The sequence below is a fragment of the Nuphar pumila genome, chromosome 13 (assembly GCF_984573655.1).
Source record: "Nuphar pumila chromosome 13, dmNupPumi1.hap1.1, whole genome shotgun sequence".
NCBI lineage: Eukaryota > Viridiplantae > Streptophyta > Magnoliopsida > Nymphaeales > Nymphaeaceae > Nuphar > Nuphar pumila.
The window spans coordinates 24,948,140-24,968,827 of NC_143261.1; the positions used below are offsets into that span (position 1 = coordinate 24,948,140).

General features: G+C 35.8%; 1 protein-coding gene and 1 pseudogene across 1 annotated transcript; both read right to left on the reverse strand.

Annotated features, from left to right (window-relative positions):
• Positions 1 to 10,463: 10,463 nt before the first annotated feature.
• On the reverse strand, positions 10,464 to 15,377 carry LOC149818124 (uncharacterized; annotated as a pseudogene).
• A 64-nt stretch (positions 15,378 to 15,441) lies between these two features.
• Positions 15,442 to 15,897, reverse strand: LOC149818125 (uncharacterized). The gene has a single exon (XM_089986152.1). It carries the CDS (start codon positions 15,895 to 15,897, stop codon positions 15,442 to 15,444), a length of 456 nt encoding a protein of 151 aa, XP_089842278.1.
• Positions 15,898 to 20,688: the final 4,791 nt, after the last annotated feature.

A 20,688-nucleotide genomic window follows, 5' to 3' on the forward strand; every position in this document is an offset into this window, starting at 1 on the left:
TTGAATTTGAAACTTGAATTTGGAATTTAGAAAATGAATCAAAGTTAAATTGAAGTTTGAATTTGGTTTCAAAGTCAAAATTTGGACCTTTGAAGAAGAGATAGAGTTGATGAGTTTGAAGTAGAAATTGAAGAAAAGATGTTCAAAATCACTTGGGTTTTCGAAAAGAATATTTGAAAATATGATGCAATTCTATCCTAAATGATGAATGACTTTAAAGAGTTTTGAAATTGGATTTTGAAAATCATATTTCATTCTTTACATGAATTGAAATAAGATGGAAAATATAATACATCCTTGACTATGGTCATTGAATGTATTATATAATACTCTATATTTAAATTTAGGTGAAGAATACAACATATTTTTGTGCTTTTATAGAGTTTAAAATGAAATTAACTCTCAATATACCCTGACTATGGCTATTGGTATATATTTTGAGCCAATTTTAAGTTAAACTTTAATAAAATAAAGAAATATTTGAAGATATGATGATTTTTGAAAAAGATCCAGTGTCGATCCAGTGTTATTTTATAAAAGATAAAAATACTAAGTCTTGTTTACATCCCGACTATGGCCGTTGATGTAAATCATCAAGTTAGGATTAATTTACCTCTTACAAAATGGTGCACGTGCCATTCGTGTTGCCATTTGTGAGAATTTGAGAAATAAAGGAAAAATGCATGAAAAACAAGTAATTCATGATATTTACAATGCTCATCCATTCTATCTAAAACAGGAAATGTAAATTCTCATTTAGATCTAGCTATTACAACATGTAAAATCAAATTTACAACCCCAAGTAATGATATCTTCCACATATTTCCTACAAAACACTTAGTAGAAAAAAATAGAAGAGAATTGCACATATCACATGGGTTTCAAAGATATCAATGGTAAAATTGCTCATAAGCCGAGATATTCATAATAGAAAGATGGGAATTGACATACATATCTGTATACATACATATATATACATGCATATACATATATATATATATATATATATATATATATATATATATATATATATCCATATATATATGGGGCCTATACAATAGCTTATGACAAAACATCAATTGACGAAATGTAAATGTGAAGTCTGGACATATGACCAGATAAAAGTGAAATGCCATAATCTAAATATCATGAATGTAGGTTGTGACTTAAACAGAAAATCAAAGAGACTGGAGAGATGGAGTGATGGCTTATAAAATAGTGGAATGATGATGTGATAAAAGAAAATGCAGTGAATGATGTTGATGTTTGGATTGTGATGGTGTCGCAGCAGCTGAAAAGGAAACTGTGGCTATGATAAAACATGAGGTGCTGGTGGTGCAGGGTTAATAACGCAGTGAGATGAAGTATAAAAGTGACAGGTAAGTAGGTAATAGGTTACGGGTGATAGGGGAAATGTTGTGCTGGAGGTGCACATAGGCTGTGTAGAAGTTGTGATAGCCTACCGAAATGGTGGGTATGTGTGGCATGTGAGACAGTGCCGTGTAGGCATATTACAACACAATAGAAGACAACCTATATAATTCATAATTTAATGGAATGTACTAGGGAAACGGTTTACAGAGAACCGAGAGGATTGTATTTTTAACGTGGTTCTCAAATGCTTGATGGGAATATACTTGTAAAAAAAAAATCTGCAGTAGTACAGATATCAAAGTGTTATAGTAAACCTCTTTGTAATGGACGAATCGGGAGACAGTGTTCACTTTCTGCCTCTATCTCTGTCATAAGAGAGACTGAATTTAACTCGAGAGCTTTAACATTGAAAATCCTGTTCTGCTGCTAAATTTGATGCTCACTTGCAGTTGACAGTGAGTGTACTCAGTGGGGTAGGTGATCAACAATGTAAGGGTAGTGCACAAAGAGTGAAACAGGGAAATAGAGGTATTAAGAAAACAGGAGGAATCAGTGTATGTGTTAGTGAGTGACAATGAACATAAGGAAGCTAGTGGTGAACCTCCTTGAACCTGCCATTCTAAACTATTCGCTCAATGAATCAAACCAGCAATTCAGAGTGAATTCTGCAACCAACCAAACATGTTATTGCGGCAAGTTGGGTTGAACACTTGCCGTCTCAATAAATCAGATGTAATGTTATAACTTATCATGAGCCCTCTCCATAAGTAACTTGAATACCTAGTACAGACTATACCAAAACCTGAGAAAAGATATCAATGAATAGTCATAAGAGCATTTATCTTTCTAAGGAATAGACATTGGCAACTCCATCACTCATAGTTGCCAGAGTGAGATTCCATTAGTTAATGGATTACTCCCTGATTTGCCCAGTTTTAGGAATAATTATAGGGTAATCTGTATTTAAGCACAGCTTCTGAAGAACAAAGGTGATTTGGTGACCCCAATTGATAGGATGTCCGATCTTCTCAAACCCAAAGGGGTGTCATCCTTCATTTTTCTCAGGAAAATTCGCTGGACCAAGAAAGCAAAGTATCTCTCAACACTGAAGGTGGCTAAGTTTACTGCATTTTTTTTAGACAACTTGGAACTCACTCGCATACTGTAAATAAGAACATGCTGACTATCTGAAATCAAACCACTGAATCAGGAACACTCCACAAATGTCAATCAAGATATCAGTGAAAAGTAAAATAGAAAATAGATGAGAGCTCTGTTTTCCCCCCTTTTTTTTTAGCTGAACCATAAAACCTCAATTGATGATAAAAATAGTTTGAATGTATGAGAACATGATTATGTATGATGTAAGGCAGGCTAGTGGATATTGAACTAAAAAGAAAAATGTATTACCTAAGCATGAATCACCTAATGACACCCACGCAATAGCAGATGATGGTCAGGATTCAATTGCAGAATAAAATCCATGCTATCACGATGCCAGGTTTGGAATGGTATAATATTATGGTAGAAAAGTATACACAGAATGACAAAACCAAAAAAAAAAAAAAGGAAACAAAATAGATAAAACTGGCAAATAGATAAAGGAAACCAAGGGAATAAGGTGATGTTGTCTATTAATGCTATACCAGATGACACCCAAATATGATTAAAAGAAATCGGAAAAAATAAAAAAAATGATTCACATATAAACATATCTGATTACGATAAAAAAAAAACAAAGGTAATTAATCAGAACGAAAAGGAAATAAAGACTAAGGATCAGTCAACAGATTGAGCTGGAATCGAATTACTGAATCCGATATTCTGCACTTAATCAAAAAAATGAAATTGTGAAAGAAAATAGAAGATGCGAGAAAGATGTTGGAACAGAATTGTTCCCTTTTGATTTTATTTGTTCGTAACTTAGTTTGTTATCCGCGAACTGATGTTACAAAGTATGTATCAATGGGCACAAGTTTGAAATACCAAAAAAAAATGTCGAAAAGAGAAAGAAAGGGGAAAAATGAAAGGGAAATGCAGTAAAAAAAAAAGAATGATAAAGAAAAGGAGAAAGAAGAGGATGAGGTACCTCCAACATATAAGGCGATGTGAATCATATCAATAGATGCGATGGATTTTTAGCATCTGATGCTATGTATAAATGAAACTAGGAATAAAACGTGAATCATAATTTAGAATGGACATGAGAATCATAAACACTAAATGAGAAATCGCAAACAAGAATGCAATAAAATAGAAAATCAAATACAAGTAAATATTCAAAACCCACGAAAAATCAAAGGGACTCAGAAATGATTTGCAAGGGAAAGAAGAAGAAAGAAAAGAAAGAAAAAAAAATGTATTGGAATTATGAGATTCCATTTATTGTCGCACAGAAGAGGGATTTAGTTTGCTAAAAGCAAATCAATGCCCTCGATAGTGCATAAAAAAAAATGGTCGAATTGAAGAGGAAAAAAGCTTAACAGGAAAATCTAAAAAAAAAAGAAAAAGAATGAAGGAGCAGAGATAGGGAACTCACCGTAACGAAACCGTGCTTCGATTGATCGAACATTGCTGTTTTCTTTGAAGTTTGAGGCTAGATGGATCTTCTGTAATCGATCAGAAGGAATTGATCACAGTGTTCGGCAGGCAACGGGTGATGGATGCTAAGAAGGATCAATGGATGGTGCTCCGGTGGATTAGCAGAGAACTCGATTAAGCATGAAGGAAAATGGAGTGTCGATAATGGATGAATGCGATAAAAAATGGATCCGAGAGATAACAGGGGTGAAGACGATGCCCAATGAAGGGAACCCGCATGCCTTTTTAAAGATGGAAAAGAAAAGTCTGGAAGAGAGGAGTTTGTTGAAGATGGACGGGAGGAAAGGGTGCGATGGAGGGGGTTTTTGCGAATGGGAGGAGGCTGTTGCAAACTTCCCTCATTTTCAAAATGGTGCTCCCTTAAGAATTTTTTTTTTTATAAAGTGGTTTTCTGAACGAGGTTTTTAGAAAAAGCTTAAACTCATTTGTATTTCTCGTAATTTTTCTAATTTTTATGTTATTTTTCAATTTTTTTTTGTATTTTTTAGAATAAAATCCTAAGGTTTGTGAGAAAACAAAGATTAAAAAAAAAAATTGTGTTTTTGTAAAATATTTACAAAAGGGAATTTTTCTGAGAATTTAAAAGCTATTTTGAGAAAATTTCTTCAGAAATGGGTTTGGATCCAGATTTTGAGGAAATATGGATTTAAAATACTGGATTCGGATCCAGAATTGAATTTGAATATATCAATATGGAATTTAATTCAGAAAATCTAAAGAATGACTGAAATTTAGCTTTGAAATTGCTTTGATTTTCTCAGAAAATGGGGTCAGGGGTAAAAGGGTCATTTTGCAAATCTTTGAAAAATTTGGGGTGTTCACAACTGTCTAAATTGATGTTCTATTCCTAAATGCACAAAGAAGTAGGCATGTGCTATGACTTAGAAAATTTCTAATTGAAAACATGATGTATGCTTAAAATATTTGAAATACTTGAGAAAGAGAACACCTTGAAAATCATAAGCCACATCTGAGAAGTATTTTTTGAAGAAAGGAAAATTGATTTCTGAAGAAAAGGAGATCTTTTTTAGAAAATCAAATTCTGAAGAAACTTTGGAGATTTTTGAGAAAATCGATTTTTCTGAGTTTTGAATTCTTGAATTGTTCAAAAGGATGGGTGTGTAACACTGTAAAAAATTATTCATGATGCAATCTAACCTAGATGATGTATGAATGTAATTTGAGAAAATATTTTCTGAAGAATTTATGGAAAATCATTGAATATGCATTGAATTATATCTCATTTGGTTCTAAAAGGGAAAAATACTTGGAAAACTTTTGAAAAAATGCAATGATTTTTTAAGATAGCCTAAGAGTGTAGGTTGTTTTTGGCTTAAAAAAAGATGATAAATCTGGATATTGTTCATATTTTGACTATGACCACAAATACGAACTTAATCAAGTTTATTAACTCCTTAGAAGCAAGTGCACATGTCATTCATGTAGACCATTGTGAGTTTGAATATGCATGAATCATCATTCTTCACACAAATCATATTATTAAAAATAAACTATATGCAATGCAACCCTAATCTAAGCAGGAAATTAAATTCTTATTCTAATATTTTTACAATTTACATCAATAATAAATTGAAATAAAGAAAAGAAAAATAAAGAAAACATAGTCTTGAGTGTCCCTGTAAAATTATCAAACTTGTTAATGAAGATATGTTAGCTTTTCTGGATTTATCCAACAATATCTGAAATTAAAGGATTTATCCAGATATAAGCCATTTTCCATGTTTTCTTGAAATAAACATAATAAAAGATAAATAAATAATAAAAATAAGCAACTTTTAAAATTAGAATTTTGAGAAAAATAACCAAAATGTCCCTAGAAACAAGACTATGGTCTTGAAATCTGGGTCTTCAAAAAAGATTTTTGTAAAACTTTTAATTCAAGGATCAAACAGATTCAAATCAACACCAAATCAGGTGTGGAGTACCTTAGCATGATTATGAACATTATCAATCATTAGAAATATAAAAACTATTCATAAAAATGAGAAAATACACAAAAACAATAAAATTTACCCGTGTTCTAGTAAATCTGGAACTCTATGGGCACCCTGTTTTCATGATTTAACTAAATAACCTATCAAATAAACTCAAAAATTAACAAAAATTAACATGTATACTTATGATAAACCTAAAATTAAACTGAAATTGAAAAAAATAATTTTGGGATTATTTTAATATAAAAATTAAATAAGAAATAAGCAAAATAATCAATTTTACCCATGGTCATGAACTATCACAGTGTCAGACCTAAATCGGGTATCAAACCACCGCATAAATTTTTAAAAATTTACAAAGAGAAACTAGACAAATTAAAAAAAAATCTCTTTTTTACAGATATGGAATACAATCTTTGGTTAGGGAGATACAATTTCGACAACATGTGCTTGATTCTAGCAAACGGATAACGGTTCGAAAACAGACAATTCTGATTTAGGTTTAATTAAAAATATCAAACAGTATTCAAAAATTACATAAATTACACTGATAAAACTATACATGTTGATGAATCTGTGACTTTTTACGGATCATCAATCGGATCTTTGATTAGGGAAATACGATTCACGCAAGTTGGCCTAGGGTTCGAATAATGCATAACAACCTGATAGAAACAGATTCTGATTTATAATAGAGGAAAAATAGAAAACAACCATATAAAAAACTAAAAATTTCATAGGATATACTAGACATCATAATGAATCCACTACTTTTTATATATTGTCGATTGAATCTATGATGAGGGAGATATCACTCTGACAAACTGTACCTGATTCTGTATAACATTTTCATGGTACAAGACCTAGGTTTCGGTTTCTGGTTTTCAGAGTTACAGAACCCAAAATAATCCAAAATTTTTATGGGAAATCACTGACACTTGCATAATTTAACCCTAAAAAAATTAGAATTTATTGATAGAAAAACACACATCAAATAATGTTGTTCCCGCATGCCCATAATCAAAATACGTATTATCATTAAAGCACATGAATAAACCTAATTTAAGCATGCAAAATCCATAAAAAATATATAAATAATGCAATGAATCATTTTTTGATGAATGAACATGTAAAATAATCATTAATATAATGAATAAAACAAAAAAAAAATCAGAGAAATCATGGTTGGGATTTGATATAGTCATTAAAAGATAGAATCAACCGATCAAACAGTCGAATCTTGATCTTTTTTGGATGTTTAGCATAATAAACCCATCAACAATTATTTCAATGGATCAAAAATGTGTGGACAATCATGAGTGATCTGTAGATCGCTTTCTTGAATCATTTACATGGATCTTGAATAAAAATAATAATAAAAATGCATGCATAAGGGGGCAACTATGGTGAAAAAGCAAAAAAAAAGAAAGAAAAATAAAAGAACTTAGCTTGAGGAAGCTGCAACAATGGAGGAAGGAGAACCACGGTTTTTGAGAGGGGGAAAGGGTGAGAAAACATGTGGGGGTTGAAATCCATAGCCCCTATTTATAGCTTTTCATTAGGTTTAATTAGAGAGATTTTTGTTTTCTCAAAACTCTTCCTAATTAATTCAATTAAAGGGGGGCGGTTTTCTTGGAGCTTTCTAACCTAACTAAACTACTAATTAGTCAACCCTAATTAACCTAATTGAGTCCTAATCAAACCTTAAAACCAACCCAAATGTGGCACCACCGCTGTGGGCCCACATTTGGTTTTTAAAAGCTTAATTTCAAAATTGAATAGCGAAGTTCTAAAATACCAAAATAAAGGTGGAGCTTTAAAATCAATTTTGACTCTTTCAAACTTCTAATTCAATTAGGACACTAACTAACCCTAAACTAACTTAAACATTTTCAAATTTTGTGCCACTTACTGTGGGCCCCATTTGATTTTTCAGAAAATGATTTTAAAGTTTGAAAATAAAGGGATTGAAAATAAGGTTTTTCAAAGGAGTTTGAAACAAAAGATAAAAACCAAAGTTTTAGATCAACTAGAGTTCTGAATTAGTTGAAACTCTCCTAAATGTGGTGCCAACTGTGTGGGCCCCATATTAGGGTTTTGAAAAAGATTAAAATAAAGGTTAAAAGGGGTTTTTAAAATAGATAAAAATAAAGGCAAAGGATAAAATCAAGAAATTTAGAGTCCTAAACCAACTGACACTCCTGACTAGAGTCCTAAAATTTTGAAACTCTAAAATTTAGATTTTTGAAAGACAAACAAAAAGGTTTTGAAAGATCTTCACAGAGATTAATGAAAATAAACAAAAAGACAAAATCAGGGTTAGAGTCCTAATTAACTGAAACTCTAGGATAGAGTCCTAAAATTTTGAAACTCTGAGAATTGGGTATGTTTTCAAAAAACCAGTAAAAATAGAAGTGAAAATGAAATTAGAGTAGAGTTTTGAACTGACTGAAACTCTGCGGCAGAGTCCTAAAATTTTGAAACTCTGAGATAAAATCATAAAAACTTTGAAATTTGGTTTCTGAAAAGATAAATAAAGAGATTTTTGAACAATTTTCTAAAATATAAAGTCAGGGTTAGAGTCCTAATCCAACTGAAACTCTGGAACAGAGTCCTAATCCGACTAAAACTCTAAAATTTTGACTTTTTTTGAAAGATTTTCTTGAAAATATGTAAAAATAAAGATGAAAGGTAGAGTCCTAATCCGACTGAAACTCCAGAATAGAGTCCTAGTCGGACTGAAACTCTAAATTTTTTGTCTTTTTAAAAGTTAGATGAGAAGGTTTTTGAAAACAAGAATAAAGAATGAAATCGGGATAGAGTCCTAATCCGACTAAAACTCTGGAACAGAGTCCTAATCCGACTGAGACTCACAAATTTTGGCCAAAATGTCAGAAATGGGTAAGGGGTAAGGCTACTTCTGGTTTAAAACCAAAATGAAATTTTGAAAAAGGTTTAAAAGGTGGAAAGACAGAGTCCTAATCTGACTAGAACTTTGAAATAACTAAAATTTTGATAAATTTGAATAAAAGAAGTGATTCAGAAGTGACACCACCTAGATGGATTATGTCTGAGATTTGAAATCAGTTAAAAAAATGAGTTTAAAACAAATCCAGATTGTTTTTCCGAAGAAAATATTTTTGAAATAATAAATGCAAAGCCCTGGGGGTTGGCCAAATGGCAAATGTTGATTTAAAACCCAGATTTTTGAAATTGATTTTGAAAAAAAGGTTTTAAAATCAAATCTGAATTAGATACTTTGAAAATAAGAGTGTTGGATCTCAAAAATGACATGAAATGCAATGAAATGATATGTAATGACATGCAAAATGCAAACCCTGGATGAGGGATTTGAAATCCCAGACTCTTGGCAAAGACAAAGTATTAAACGTTTTTGTTCAAAGGCAAAAATTGATGATTGAACATCAAACCCGACATTGGATCTGATCCAAATGTGAACTGAGCCTTAGATATAACTAAATTTTTTAAGAAAGGAACTGATCTGAGCTCTGATTGGTGGTTGTACCAGTTGGGGGAATGATAAAAATGAAGTTTCGAATAAAATGACCGAGAAATTATTTTGCCCCTATGGGGCATAGAGTGACACTGGAAAAAAGGTTTGAACTGGTCTCGACTGGTTTAAACTGAATCCTAGGGTTTCTGAACTCAAGTGAACTAAAATGATACTGACTCAAACAAACTCCCTGGTTGAATGATTGAGAAATGGTGCAATTCTCAGAGAAATTGTGAGAAATGAATACTGGAGTGAAGTGGATCACGATAGTGTACTGAGTTTGAGCTGGAATGAAGGTCAGTAATACTGAGATGAACTAAATTTGAATCTCAAACACTAGCTCAACAACTCAATTTTAGTTGAAATGAGCTGAAATGGACTAAAATGGGCTCCTAAACTGCGAAAAATAGAATTGAACTGGATCTGGGGCATTTGAACTCTTGGTGAGATCGGGTTCGACTTAGGAGAATAGGGTTGACTGGGATTAACTGACTCGGGAACAATCGACTACAATTCGAGCTAGAATTGATCTCATTTCTGGGGAAATGAATTGATTTTAGCCGAAATGATCAGAAATGAATATGGTTCGCTCATCATAAGCTCGGGTGAGCTAGAAATGACTGACATTCTAACCGTTCTGAACTTGAAATGAGGTTGGTCGACTCTAATTGTCAGGGATCTAAGGTTATCAAGGTTGGTAAAATAGGAATTTTATTGACAAAATAGGTGAATGACACCTAAACTGGGACAGACTTAGGGTTAGACTCCTACACTGACCTACAGGGGTTGGCATCTGTGAGAGGGGGGTGTCTGTAAATGAACGGGAAAAATTTGGGGTGTTTACACTGCCCAGGCATAAACACCTTCCTAAGAATATGCTTGTCATGGAAAGCCTTAGTTTGCGCTTTATAAATTTTGGCATTATCATATGCCTCTTAGAGAAGCTCTTCAAGCTCACTCAAATGCAATTTTCGCTATTTGCCAACTTGGGCTAAATCAAAATTAAATGACTTGATCGCCTAATAGGTCCTATGCTCCAACTCAATAGTTAGATGCCATGCCTTTTCAAAGATCAGGCGATAGGGGGACATTCTAATCAGAGTCTTGTAGGCAGTCCTATATGCCCGTAAGGCATTGTCGAGGCGTTGAGACCAGTCCTTACGATTTGGTCTGACTATCTTCTTCAAAAACCTTTTAATTTCCTTGTTGGAGACCTCAACTTGACCACTGGTTTGTGGGTGGTAGGGGGTAGTTATCTTGTATTGTATAGAGTACTTCTTCAGAAGTGAAACAAATGTACATTCTTGAAATGCTTTGCCCCATCACTTATTATGGCGTGTGGCATACCGAACCGACTAAAGATGTTATGCTTAATGAAATTAAGCACTACCTTATGATCATTGGTCTGGGTAGCCACTGCCTCCACCCACTTGGAGATATAATCCACCGTAACAAGAATGTAAGCAAAACCATACGATGGTGGAAACAGACCCATAAAATTAATCCCCCAAACATTAAAGATCTTGACAATCAAAATGGGGATTAGGGGTATCATGTCCTTCCTGGACATGTTCACCGTCTGTTGGCAACACAAACATCTACGACAAAACTCGTGTGAGTCTTTGTGCAGTGTGGGCTACCAAAATTTAGACTGTAAGACCTTAGCTACGGTCTTTCTACTAGAAAAATGACCTCGATAAGCCAGGGAATGGCAAAAGGTTAGAATGGAATGAACCTCCTCCTTAGGAACACACCTACGAATCACCTGGTCTGCACCCAATCTAAACAGTTTTGGATCCTCCCAAAAATAATGTTTCACCTGCGCCATAAACTGGTCTCTGTCAGTCTTGCACGAATGCACAGGGAGCTTTCTGGTCACCAGGTAATTAACAATATCAGCAAACTAGGGAAGAAGCTGGACACTCAAGATCAACTTATCCGAAAAAGAATCATTGATTGGCCCCAGTTGAGGGGATGACTCCACTGCTAGTCTCAATAGGTGATCCCCTAATATGTTCTCACTATCACGCTTATCTTGAATCTCGAAATTGAACTCCTATAGTAGCAGGATCCATCAAATGATGTGTGGCTTGGTGTCCTTCTTACTCATCAAGTACCGCAAAGCGTCATGATCCGAGTAGATGACCACCTTGGAGACCAACAAATATGATTGAAACTTCTCCAGTGTGAACACTACCGCCAGCAATTCCTTCTCTGTAGTGGTATAATTTAGTTATGTATAAGAGAGGGTCCTACTGGCGTAATAGATCACATAGAGTTTCTGGTCAACCCTCTGGCCAAGAATGGCTCCTATCGCGTAATCGAACTCGTCACATGTTATCTCGAAAGGCAATGTCCAATTTGGAGATCGCAAAATTGGGCCTGAAATCAAGGCTTTCTTAAGTGTAAGGAAAGTATGCACTTAATCCAAATCAAAGTGAAAGGGCATCTCCTTTGAAACTAATGCACATAAAGGCTGAAAGATTTTGCTGAAATCCTTAATGAATCTTCTATAAAATCCAGTATGCCCTAGAAATGAATGGACCTAGCGTATTGAGGTAGGTGGAGTGAGTTTGGCAATGGTCTCCACCTTGGCCTTATCTACCTCAATACCTCTCTGGGATATGATATGGCCCAACACTATTTCCTATTTCACCATAAAATGGCTCTTCTCCCAACTAAGCATAAGGTTTATCTCTATACATCATTTCAATACTCGAGTCAACTTTTGGAGACAATCCTCAAACAATGAGCCATAGACCAAGAAGTCATCCATGAAAATCTTTAGAACATCGCCCACCATGTCTGAAAAGATGGCCATCATGCACCTTTGAAAAGTGGTTGGGGCATTGCATAGCCCAAACGACATACGTCTGAACGCGAAGGTGCCATAGGGACAAGTGAAAGTGGTCTTCTTCTAATCCTCAAGGTGGATAGCCACTTGATTGTATCCTGAATATCCATTCAGGAAACAAAAGTAACTATGGCCTATGAGTCGCTCAAGAATCTGATCGATAAGCGGTAACGAGAAGTGGTATTTCCTCATCGCATTGTTCAACCTTCTATAGTCTATGCAAACTCGCCACCCTATGGTGGTTCTTATGGGGATGCTCTCTCCTTTATCATTCATCATCACGGTGAGCCCCGATTTCTTGTGAACAACCTGCGTAGGACTCACCCACTGACTGTCAGAGATGGGATAAATAATCTCTGCATCCAGCCACTTCACCGCCTCCTTAATATTCGAGTTTAGCTTCCTTTACATCTCTCGAGAGGGTTTAGCACCCTTGATCATGCATAAGTTTTGCATTTTGTTCATTTATTATTATGCATGATCCATCAAAAAATTATGTTAAAAACCTGTTCTTATCGACATTTTTGAGAAACTGCTTTTAAATTGAAAATAAAAGAAAATTCGCATATTTCAAGCTCTTCCCTATATTTTTCAGTGTTTTAATTAGTTTAGAACTTTTTAATTTATTGTTTAATTAGTTCAGAAGTGTTCAACTACTATTTTAATTAGTTTATAAGTATCCTCTATTTGAAAACACATTTTTCTAGAGGTGTTCTTTTAGAATTTTCAAAACTTAATCGGACCTCTTATAAAAAATTATGTAACCTAATTTTTCATTATAAATACTATTTTTTCAGCCATGGAAGGTGGTTTTCTCTCTTGAAAAAATGCAAACTTATTATCCCCCTTCTCTTCTCTTCCTCTTCCTCTTCGTTCCCAACCGATTCTCCCTCGTTCTCCTCTTTTCCCCTCTTTTGATTCATCTTGCTTCTGATCTTTTTCTGTCGTCGGTTCTTCTTGCCTTGATTGACGGAAGTGTGTGTTGCTAAAAAAAAGACCATTATTCTTCCCAACCCCTCAATCGAAAGCAGATTGTGAGGTTTGCTTCTTCTCTCCCATCTCCATAGTATTTAGGATCATTGCATGCATTGTAGTTGATTTTTTTTATCATTCTCATCGCATATAGCATGATTTGATTTCTATCTTATTTTATTTTCAGCATATTATATTAGACATATATTGCATTATTGATATTTTAGTGATTTTCATTTTCTAAAGAAGTAATTATAGCATAGTATAGTTTGCTTAGTGTTAGTTTTTTTTATTATATCTGCCGTAATAAGAGATAACTGGCATGCACTAATCAAATGGACCAGGCTGTGGATCGGTTCATGCTTTAAAAAACCAAAAAAAATAAATTTATAGAATCTTTCTTTTATTCGATCCAGAGCAACGTACACAATCACACAGATCACGCTGGATCAGATTATTATGGGGTCAGATATAACAAATCTAATCTACGTGCTCTCTTGATCGCATAGATCAGACTTGATTACCGTACGCTCCAATTGAGTGCTCGATTAGTTTGTCGGCAGCAACCGCACGACCTCTCTAGCACTCAGCACAACGTGATCTCCGAATCAGGATCAACATATGGTCTGCATGCTCATCGTGCCTTTGCATGCTGTGTCATCTCTTGTATTTGAAGTTTTGTTTCTTAGTTTAATATAGCATGCTAGTCAGCTTCAATTAGTTTCTCTTAATAATTAGATTAAGATTTCTTGTCGTTCATTAAAGTTCTTGCTTATTTCATTCAGTTTGGTTTAGTTCATTATTAATTAAATTTAATTAGATTGTTTAGTCAAGTTCATGTCAATGTTTTCTTGAATAATAGTTGTTTCAAATTGATTAGTTATTTTCATAGTCGTTAATTAGCTAGTTGTTACGTAGTTTCAATTTGTTATTAGTTGTCACACTGAATAGTTGTTTGTTAGTAGCTAGTTTCACTATTTTGTCTTTTAGTGTAATGGTTTGTTAGTATAGTTAGTCATTTCATGTCAGTTTGTTTCTTGTTTTTATGATTTTTGTTCACATTAACATTAGATTTTTTTGTAGTTTCTTTCTTGTTTTGTTTGTTTCATGTTTTTAAGTTTTAGGGAAGTGTTCAGATGTGCGGTGAACCCTCAAACAAGCCCTCAAATAGCCCTCTGAGGTCCCAAAAAAGTCCCTAAAAGCAACCCTTAAAAGAAGAGAAAGATTATAGCAACAACAAAAGGGATGAGTAGCTCAAACAACTGAAGACCTTTTTCTTTTCTTTTAGATTAGGGTTATTTAATTCATTAATTTGGGTCTGTAATAAAACCATTTATTATTATTTTTGAGCCCTCTACAAGAGGGTAACACATTGTAATAGTTAGTTATTTTCATATATTTTAATTTTCAATGCAATAAAGAGTAGATTAGTTTTCTATGGAATACAAAGTTTTCTCCCGTTCCCTAAGATCGACCCAGACTCCACCACTCGTGCAAGCTAGTTTTTAGTATTTGGTGTCTGGCTTGCATAATTTTTTTTATTCAAAAATATCTTTTAAAAATCTACTTCACAAAAACTTACACCAACCCTCATCCACTATGATCCTATGCATGCAAAAAGAGAGGTCTATCCCCTTCAAATCAACAATGGACCACCCTATAGTCGTCTTATGCTCTTGCAGGACCTGAATCAACTGATGGTCTTGATCACTCATCAGGTCCAACGCAATAATGATTGGGAGTGTCTGTTGTTCACCTAAAAAGTCATACTTGAGCGAAGCTGGTAAGGGCTTCAGCTCAAGGACTGGTGGACACTCCACTGAGGGTTTGGCAAGTAACTCTGCCAGGTTTGGGAGGGTCTCAAAAGTCCAGGTTAATTGTCTCTTGCCTGGCGCACCATCACATCATTCGGCTCAGACTCATCCTGAGGGTGGTCACTCGACATCCACAATGGCTCTGCTTCAACCAGGTTCTGGACAATGTCTACCTAGAAACAAGCATCCTCGCCTACTAGCCCCATGACAACATTGAAGATGTTTAGTCTCATCTTCTTGTTACCAAAGGACACGTCCATGGCTTCAGTGCGATAGTTGATATAAGCATTCATTGTTGCCAAGAAAGGCCATCCCAAAATAATGGGCATCTACCGGACATGATCCATGCCTTCCATGTCAAGAATAATGAAGTCTATGGGGGTAGTAGAAGTCCTCTACCTTGACCAAGGCGTCCTCTAGGATCCCTCGCGGGACCTTGATAGATCTATCTGTTAATTGTAAAGTCATCGGTGTAGGCCTTATATCCTTAAGCTCGAATGTATCATAGAAGAAACCTAGCAAGATATTGACACTTGCCCCAAGATCAAGCAAAGCATGCTTAATGGTAATGTTTCCTATGACACATGAAATAATTGGTGCCCCGGGGTCCTTAAGCTTGAGTGGAGTCTGATGCAAAAGCATTGAACTCACCTTCTCAGTCAGGTATACTTGCTTGGGTACATTGGACCTTGACTTCCACTTCTGAGTGCAAAGCTCTTTGAGAAACTTTGCATAGGCGGAAACCTGCTGTATGGCATCTAGTAATGGGAGGTTTTTATGGACCTGCTTGAATAACTCAATCATTTCGCTCATCTTCACTCCCTACTGGTCAAATGGTTTGGGCTTCTCTAAGGCCTGAGGAAAGAGGGCTCTAGGTATATAAAAAGTAGATGGCTCAGGCTGTGGGCCCTAGCCCCTTTTCTTTGGCCTGATAGGAGAACTCGACTGGTCTATAGTCCTATCATTGGATTCCTCGATCATTTCCTGAACTTGGTAATTTTTTATCCCACTCTGAAGGATCATAACAGACTTGGCATGCTCTTGATGAGACTCTGTCATGTTCTGGTTAGAGTGCATGGGATCCTTACCCCTCGGGTTGACAATAGGCTGACTAGGAAGGCTCCCCTTGCTGCGCCTGCTCAATGCCTTGGTCATTTGTCCCATCTGATTCTCTAGCTTCTCTATCGACTGCGTGTGAGACCTAAGGTTGGCCTTGATATCTGAAAATGCCTCGAGGTGCTTATTTTGAAAAGACTGGCTTGATGTAGGTTCCTAAGCAGAAGGCTGAAATAGGGCATGAGCCTTGTGGATTTCTCCATAAAAAATTAGGGTGGTTTCATCATCCTAGGTTATAGGTCTGCGAGAAGAGATTATTAGCAGTCCTAGTGAAACCTTGTGTTGCCTGAACTTGTTCCTAGACAAATTTAGGGTACTGTGGCATCGTGAGACAGTCCATTATTTGGTGTGTTAAGCTAGCACACAATGCATACACCTGCTGAGCTGGAGAAGAGCTAGAAATAAGTTGATCCAATTTTTGGGTCAGCATATCAACCTTGTGATGCAGCTCTGGGTAGGCCCCTATCTCGTATATCCCCCCTTTCTTGGGTCCCCCAATCGCAGATGTTGCCCGATCTGCTCTTGAGGCCACAACATGGTGTATCAAATTTTCACTTAATGTCTCAAATAAAGCCCATGTCTCGTCCTTGCTCTTGAGCATGAATATTTTTACACACAAAAAATCAACCATTTGCCTTTCTTTCTTAGTCAAGCCATCATAGAAATACTACACCAGATGCCATTTGGGCACCTGGTAATGGAGACACTTCCTGAGTAGGTCTTTGAGCCTATCCCAGGTCTCATGAAATTGTTCTCCCTCAATCTGACTAAAGATGGTAATAGCCTTTTGATATTGGTTTGTCTTGTCAATGGAAAAATATTTTTTCAAAAATTCTTTTTATAATTATTCCCATGTGGCAATCCTTACCATATTTAAGGACTTTAACCAGTGCTTTGCTTTGTCCTTAAGGGAGAACCGAAAGAGGGTCAAGCTAAGTGCATCATCTCTAAAGTTATTGATCCACACAGTGTAGCAGATCTCTAAGAATTCATCAAGATGATGATAGGAGTCCTCGTTGCTAAGGCCATAAAATGAAGGTAGCATCTGGATAACACTGGCCTTAATCTCATACTGGTTCGCTCCAACATCAGGTCTCACGATGCACAAGGTGAGAGTATATTCAATAGGGATGAAATACTCCCTAAGAGGATGGATAGTCTACTGATCTTCAGGCATGTTGCCTGATCTGCGGGCTCGCCTAAGGATGGACTCTGGGTCCTTTAAAGGTTTAATAAGCTCAGGGTCTTGCAAGCGTCACCCTTACATATACCTTGTGTAGAGACAGGTGTAGCAACTATCCTAAGGAGTGATTTGTCTATTTATCCTAACGTACAAGCGCGTAAATCACACGATGCAAGTAAGTGAAAGCAAATAAATAAACAAACAAACGCGCACTTGCATCCAAACAGTTATCTTGTAGAATTCAAACTAGATGCATGGTCACCTATGAAATGGGTACCCTATTAGGTGGGTCGGGTAAGAAAAGTAAGATAGCTCTAAGGATGTCAAACAACGCGGTCCTAACAATCCTAAATAAATTGCAAAAGCAAACTAAACAATCCTAAATAAAATAGCAAAGAAATAACAAAACAATCCTAAATAAGTACAAAAAATCAAACTAGCAATCCTAAAATCACATGAACAAATACTAGGCAATAAAATGAATACTTATTTCTGGAGCTTCGTTTCCCAGCAACAACGCCAAAATTTGGTGTAAGTTTTATAAAAGCTATTTTTAAAATGATATTTTCAATAAAATGTTTGTGCAAACCGAACACCAATTAATAAAAATTGGTTCTCACTAGCAGTGAGATCCGGGTCGAACTCAGGGAACAAGAACAAAATCAAAGTATTCCAAACAATTTCATACCATTATTGCCTTAAAAAAATAAAATATAGCACACAAATGTGAAAACCTATTACAAGATGTTCGAGTAGAAGGAAAATTAATACAACTCAATTAAAAGTGGCCTAAGGTCGTACTTAACTAAAAAAAGAAAAAGAAAAGTGTAAAGGAAAACACCTCTGCTCATAAACAACGATCCTTTTATGCGGGTGTCGGGAATCTTGGTGCATCCACCTCAATGCCAACCACCTAACCTTGCTTCTTGCTTATGGTAGCCATCTTCACAAAAAAAATACGCAAACGAAACAAAGACTACAAACAACTATGTTAGTGAAAAATGCAAAGAGAGCATTAACATAAAATAAAAAACAAAAATCTAAACAAAATCTCAACGTGATTTTGTTGGTTTCTAAACTAAAATAGAGTGTGTAAAACCCATGAATTTTAAAGAATTTTCAATGAAATAAAAATGTGTGTTTACGTGAGATAATATGGTTTATGAGATATTCAATGTGATTTTCAGGCTTGCGGGCCAGTCGAGCGAACCCAATAATGAATACTGGAAAGGGTACTTGGATCCAGACTTTGACGAGATCCGATGATCTGACCCGGTTCACGAGGCCAAGTAAGGAAACCCGATGGTTTCAAGATGATAGTGTGAGATCCGAAGCACATTTAAAGTAAGTGAGTGCAAGTTTAAAACCAACGGGTGAAAAATCCACTTGAAAATGAAAGAAATCCATCAACAAGGAAAAACGTCCCAATATGACATAAAAAGAATATTTTGCAAAAGTAAACACCAAGTGGAATTGTGGGGTAGTGGTAGGACACATGGTTGTGTGGAGCCATAACCCAAGTTCAAAACTCATGGTGTGCCCACGTAGAAGTGAAAAACCTTGCTTTTTCATGAAATCCGGAACAAAACTGAAAAGGTTAAATGCAATTTAATCCACAAACTTTGCAACGAAAAACAATGTAGCACAACTGGTGGGGCTCGTTACCCCTTAGGTTGAAAACCCAAGTTCAAAACCCCTTATGCACAAATTATTTTTTTTCACAAGAAAGTGATGATTTCTACCTTGGTGAAAAGGGTAAAAACGTGCGATTAAGTTAAGCCTAAATTTTTGGCTTTTTCATCTAACTCTACCAAGAATTGAGGAGAATCCCATGTGACATGGAAGAGGGGTACCCATAAAGCAAATAGTGAGGGAAGTTAGAGGAAATCATGCCAAAGAAAGGAGGGGGGCATTGTTGGAAATAGACATCACCCACCAAAAATGTGAGATTAGGGTGAAGATTTAATGCTTTAAAAATTTAGTAACTTCCCCTAAATAGAGGAGTTAAATGAGAGATTTTTGGTAAGGAGTTAGACTAGACGTCTCTCTCTCTCTCTCTCTCTCTCTCTCTCTCTCTCTCTCTCTCTCTCTTTCTCTCTCTCCCTCTCTTGGGTGATCAGACCTCCATAGTTAGTGGTGGAGTTTTCTATTGCTGCACGACTGGACTTCCATTGGCAAACGTAGTGTGCTACTCCAACGAAGGAAGAAGTGTTGCTTCGTTCGCTTGACGCTCCAACAAGAGGTAAGAAGCATTGCTATTTGTATGTAAGTGGTTGATGCCTTGTTGCACATTTATATTGCAATATCATGGAGTTTACGCGACAAACACCACCTATATGTGGGTGCGTTTAGGGCCTCGAGACCGAGGTGGCATGAGCTGAAACACCTACTCGCCAATAGATCAATATGGAGTGGTTCAGCCAATGGTTCTCACCCTTGGCCAATATTGGGGCACTGTGGTGTTCTTACTAAGGGCATTATTGTTCCTATGTGTATGCCTGGTGATGTGTAGTACTCATATCAAAATCTATAGTTCAAATATATATAGGGAAATACATATTTTTGGTGTGGGCGTTAGCCATAACGGATCCAAGGTCGAAACAATCTTAGGTAGGCGAATGACATGTAACCTATGAGGGGTTGCCGGAAAACGCCTTGGTCTGTGCATCGATCCACTCTATACAATGGAATCGGTAGTATTAGCCTTGTATTGAACGCTCACAAAGAAAAAAACAAAAAAAAAATGAAAAGTCATGCCCTTTTAAAAAGTTACAGAAAAACGACAAAATTAGTCGACTGGAACAATAGTTAGTCGACTGATAATATCATCAGTCGACTGATAAACCCTTCAGTCGACCGCTGCTAAATTTTCCAGAAAACAGACATTCTGTCCGGTCGACTGATAAAACTTTCGGTCGACTAATTTTATGATCAGTCGACTGATAAACCCTTCAGTCGACTGCTGCTAAATTTTCCAGAAAACAGACATTCTGTCTGGTCGACTGATAAAACTTTCGATCGATTAATTTTATGATCAGTCGACTGATAAACCCTTCAGTCGACTGCTGTTAAATTTTCCAGAAAATAGACATTCTGTCTGGTCGACTGATAAAACTTTCGGTCAACTAATTTTATGATCAGTCGATTGATAAACCCTTCAGTCGACTGCTGCTAAATTTTCCAGAAAACAGACATTCTGTCTAGTCGACTGATAAAACTTTCGGTCGACTAATTTTATAAAAAAGTAATGTTTCTGCTTAGAAGATTTGAAGCAAAAAGGTTGGTCGACCGGTGAGTTTATTGGT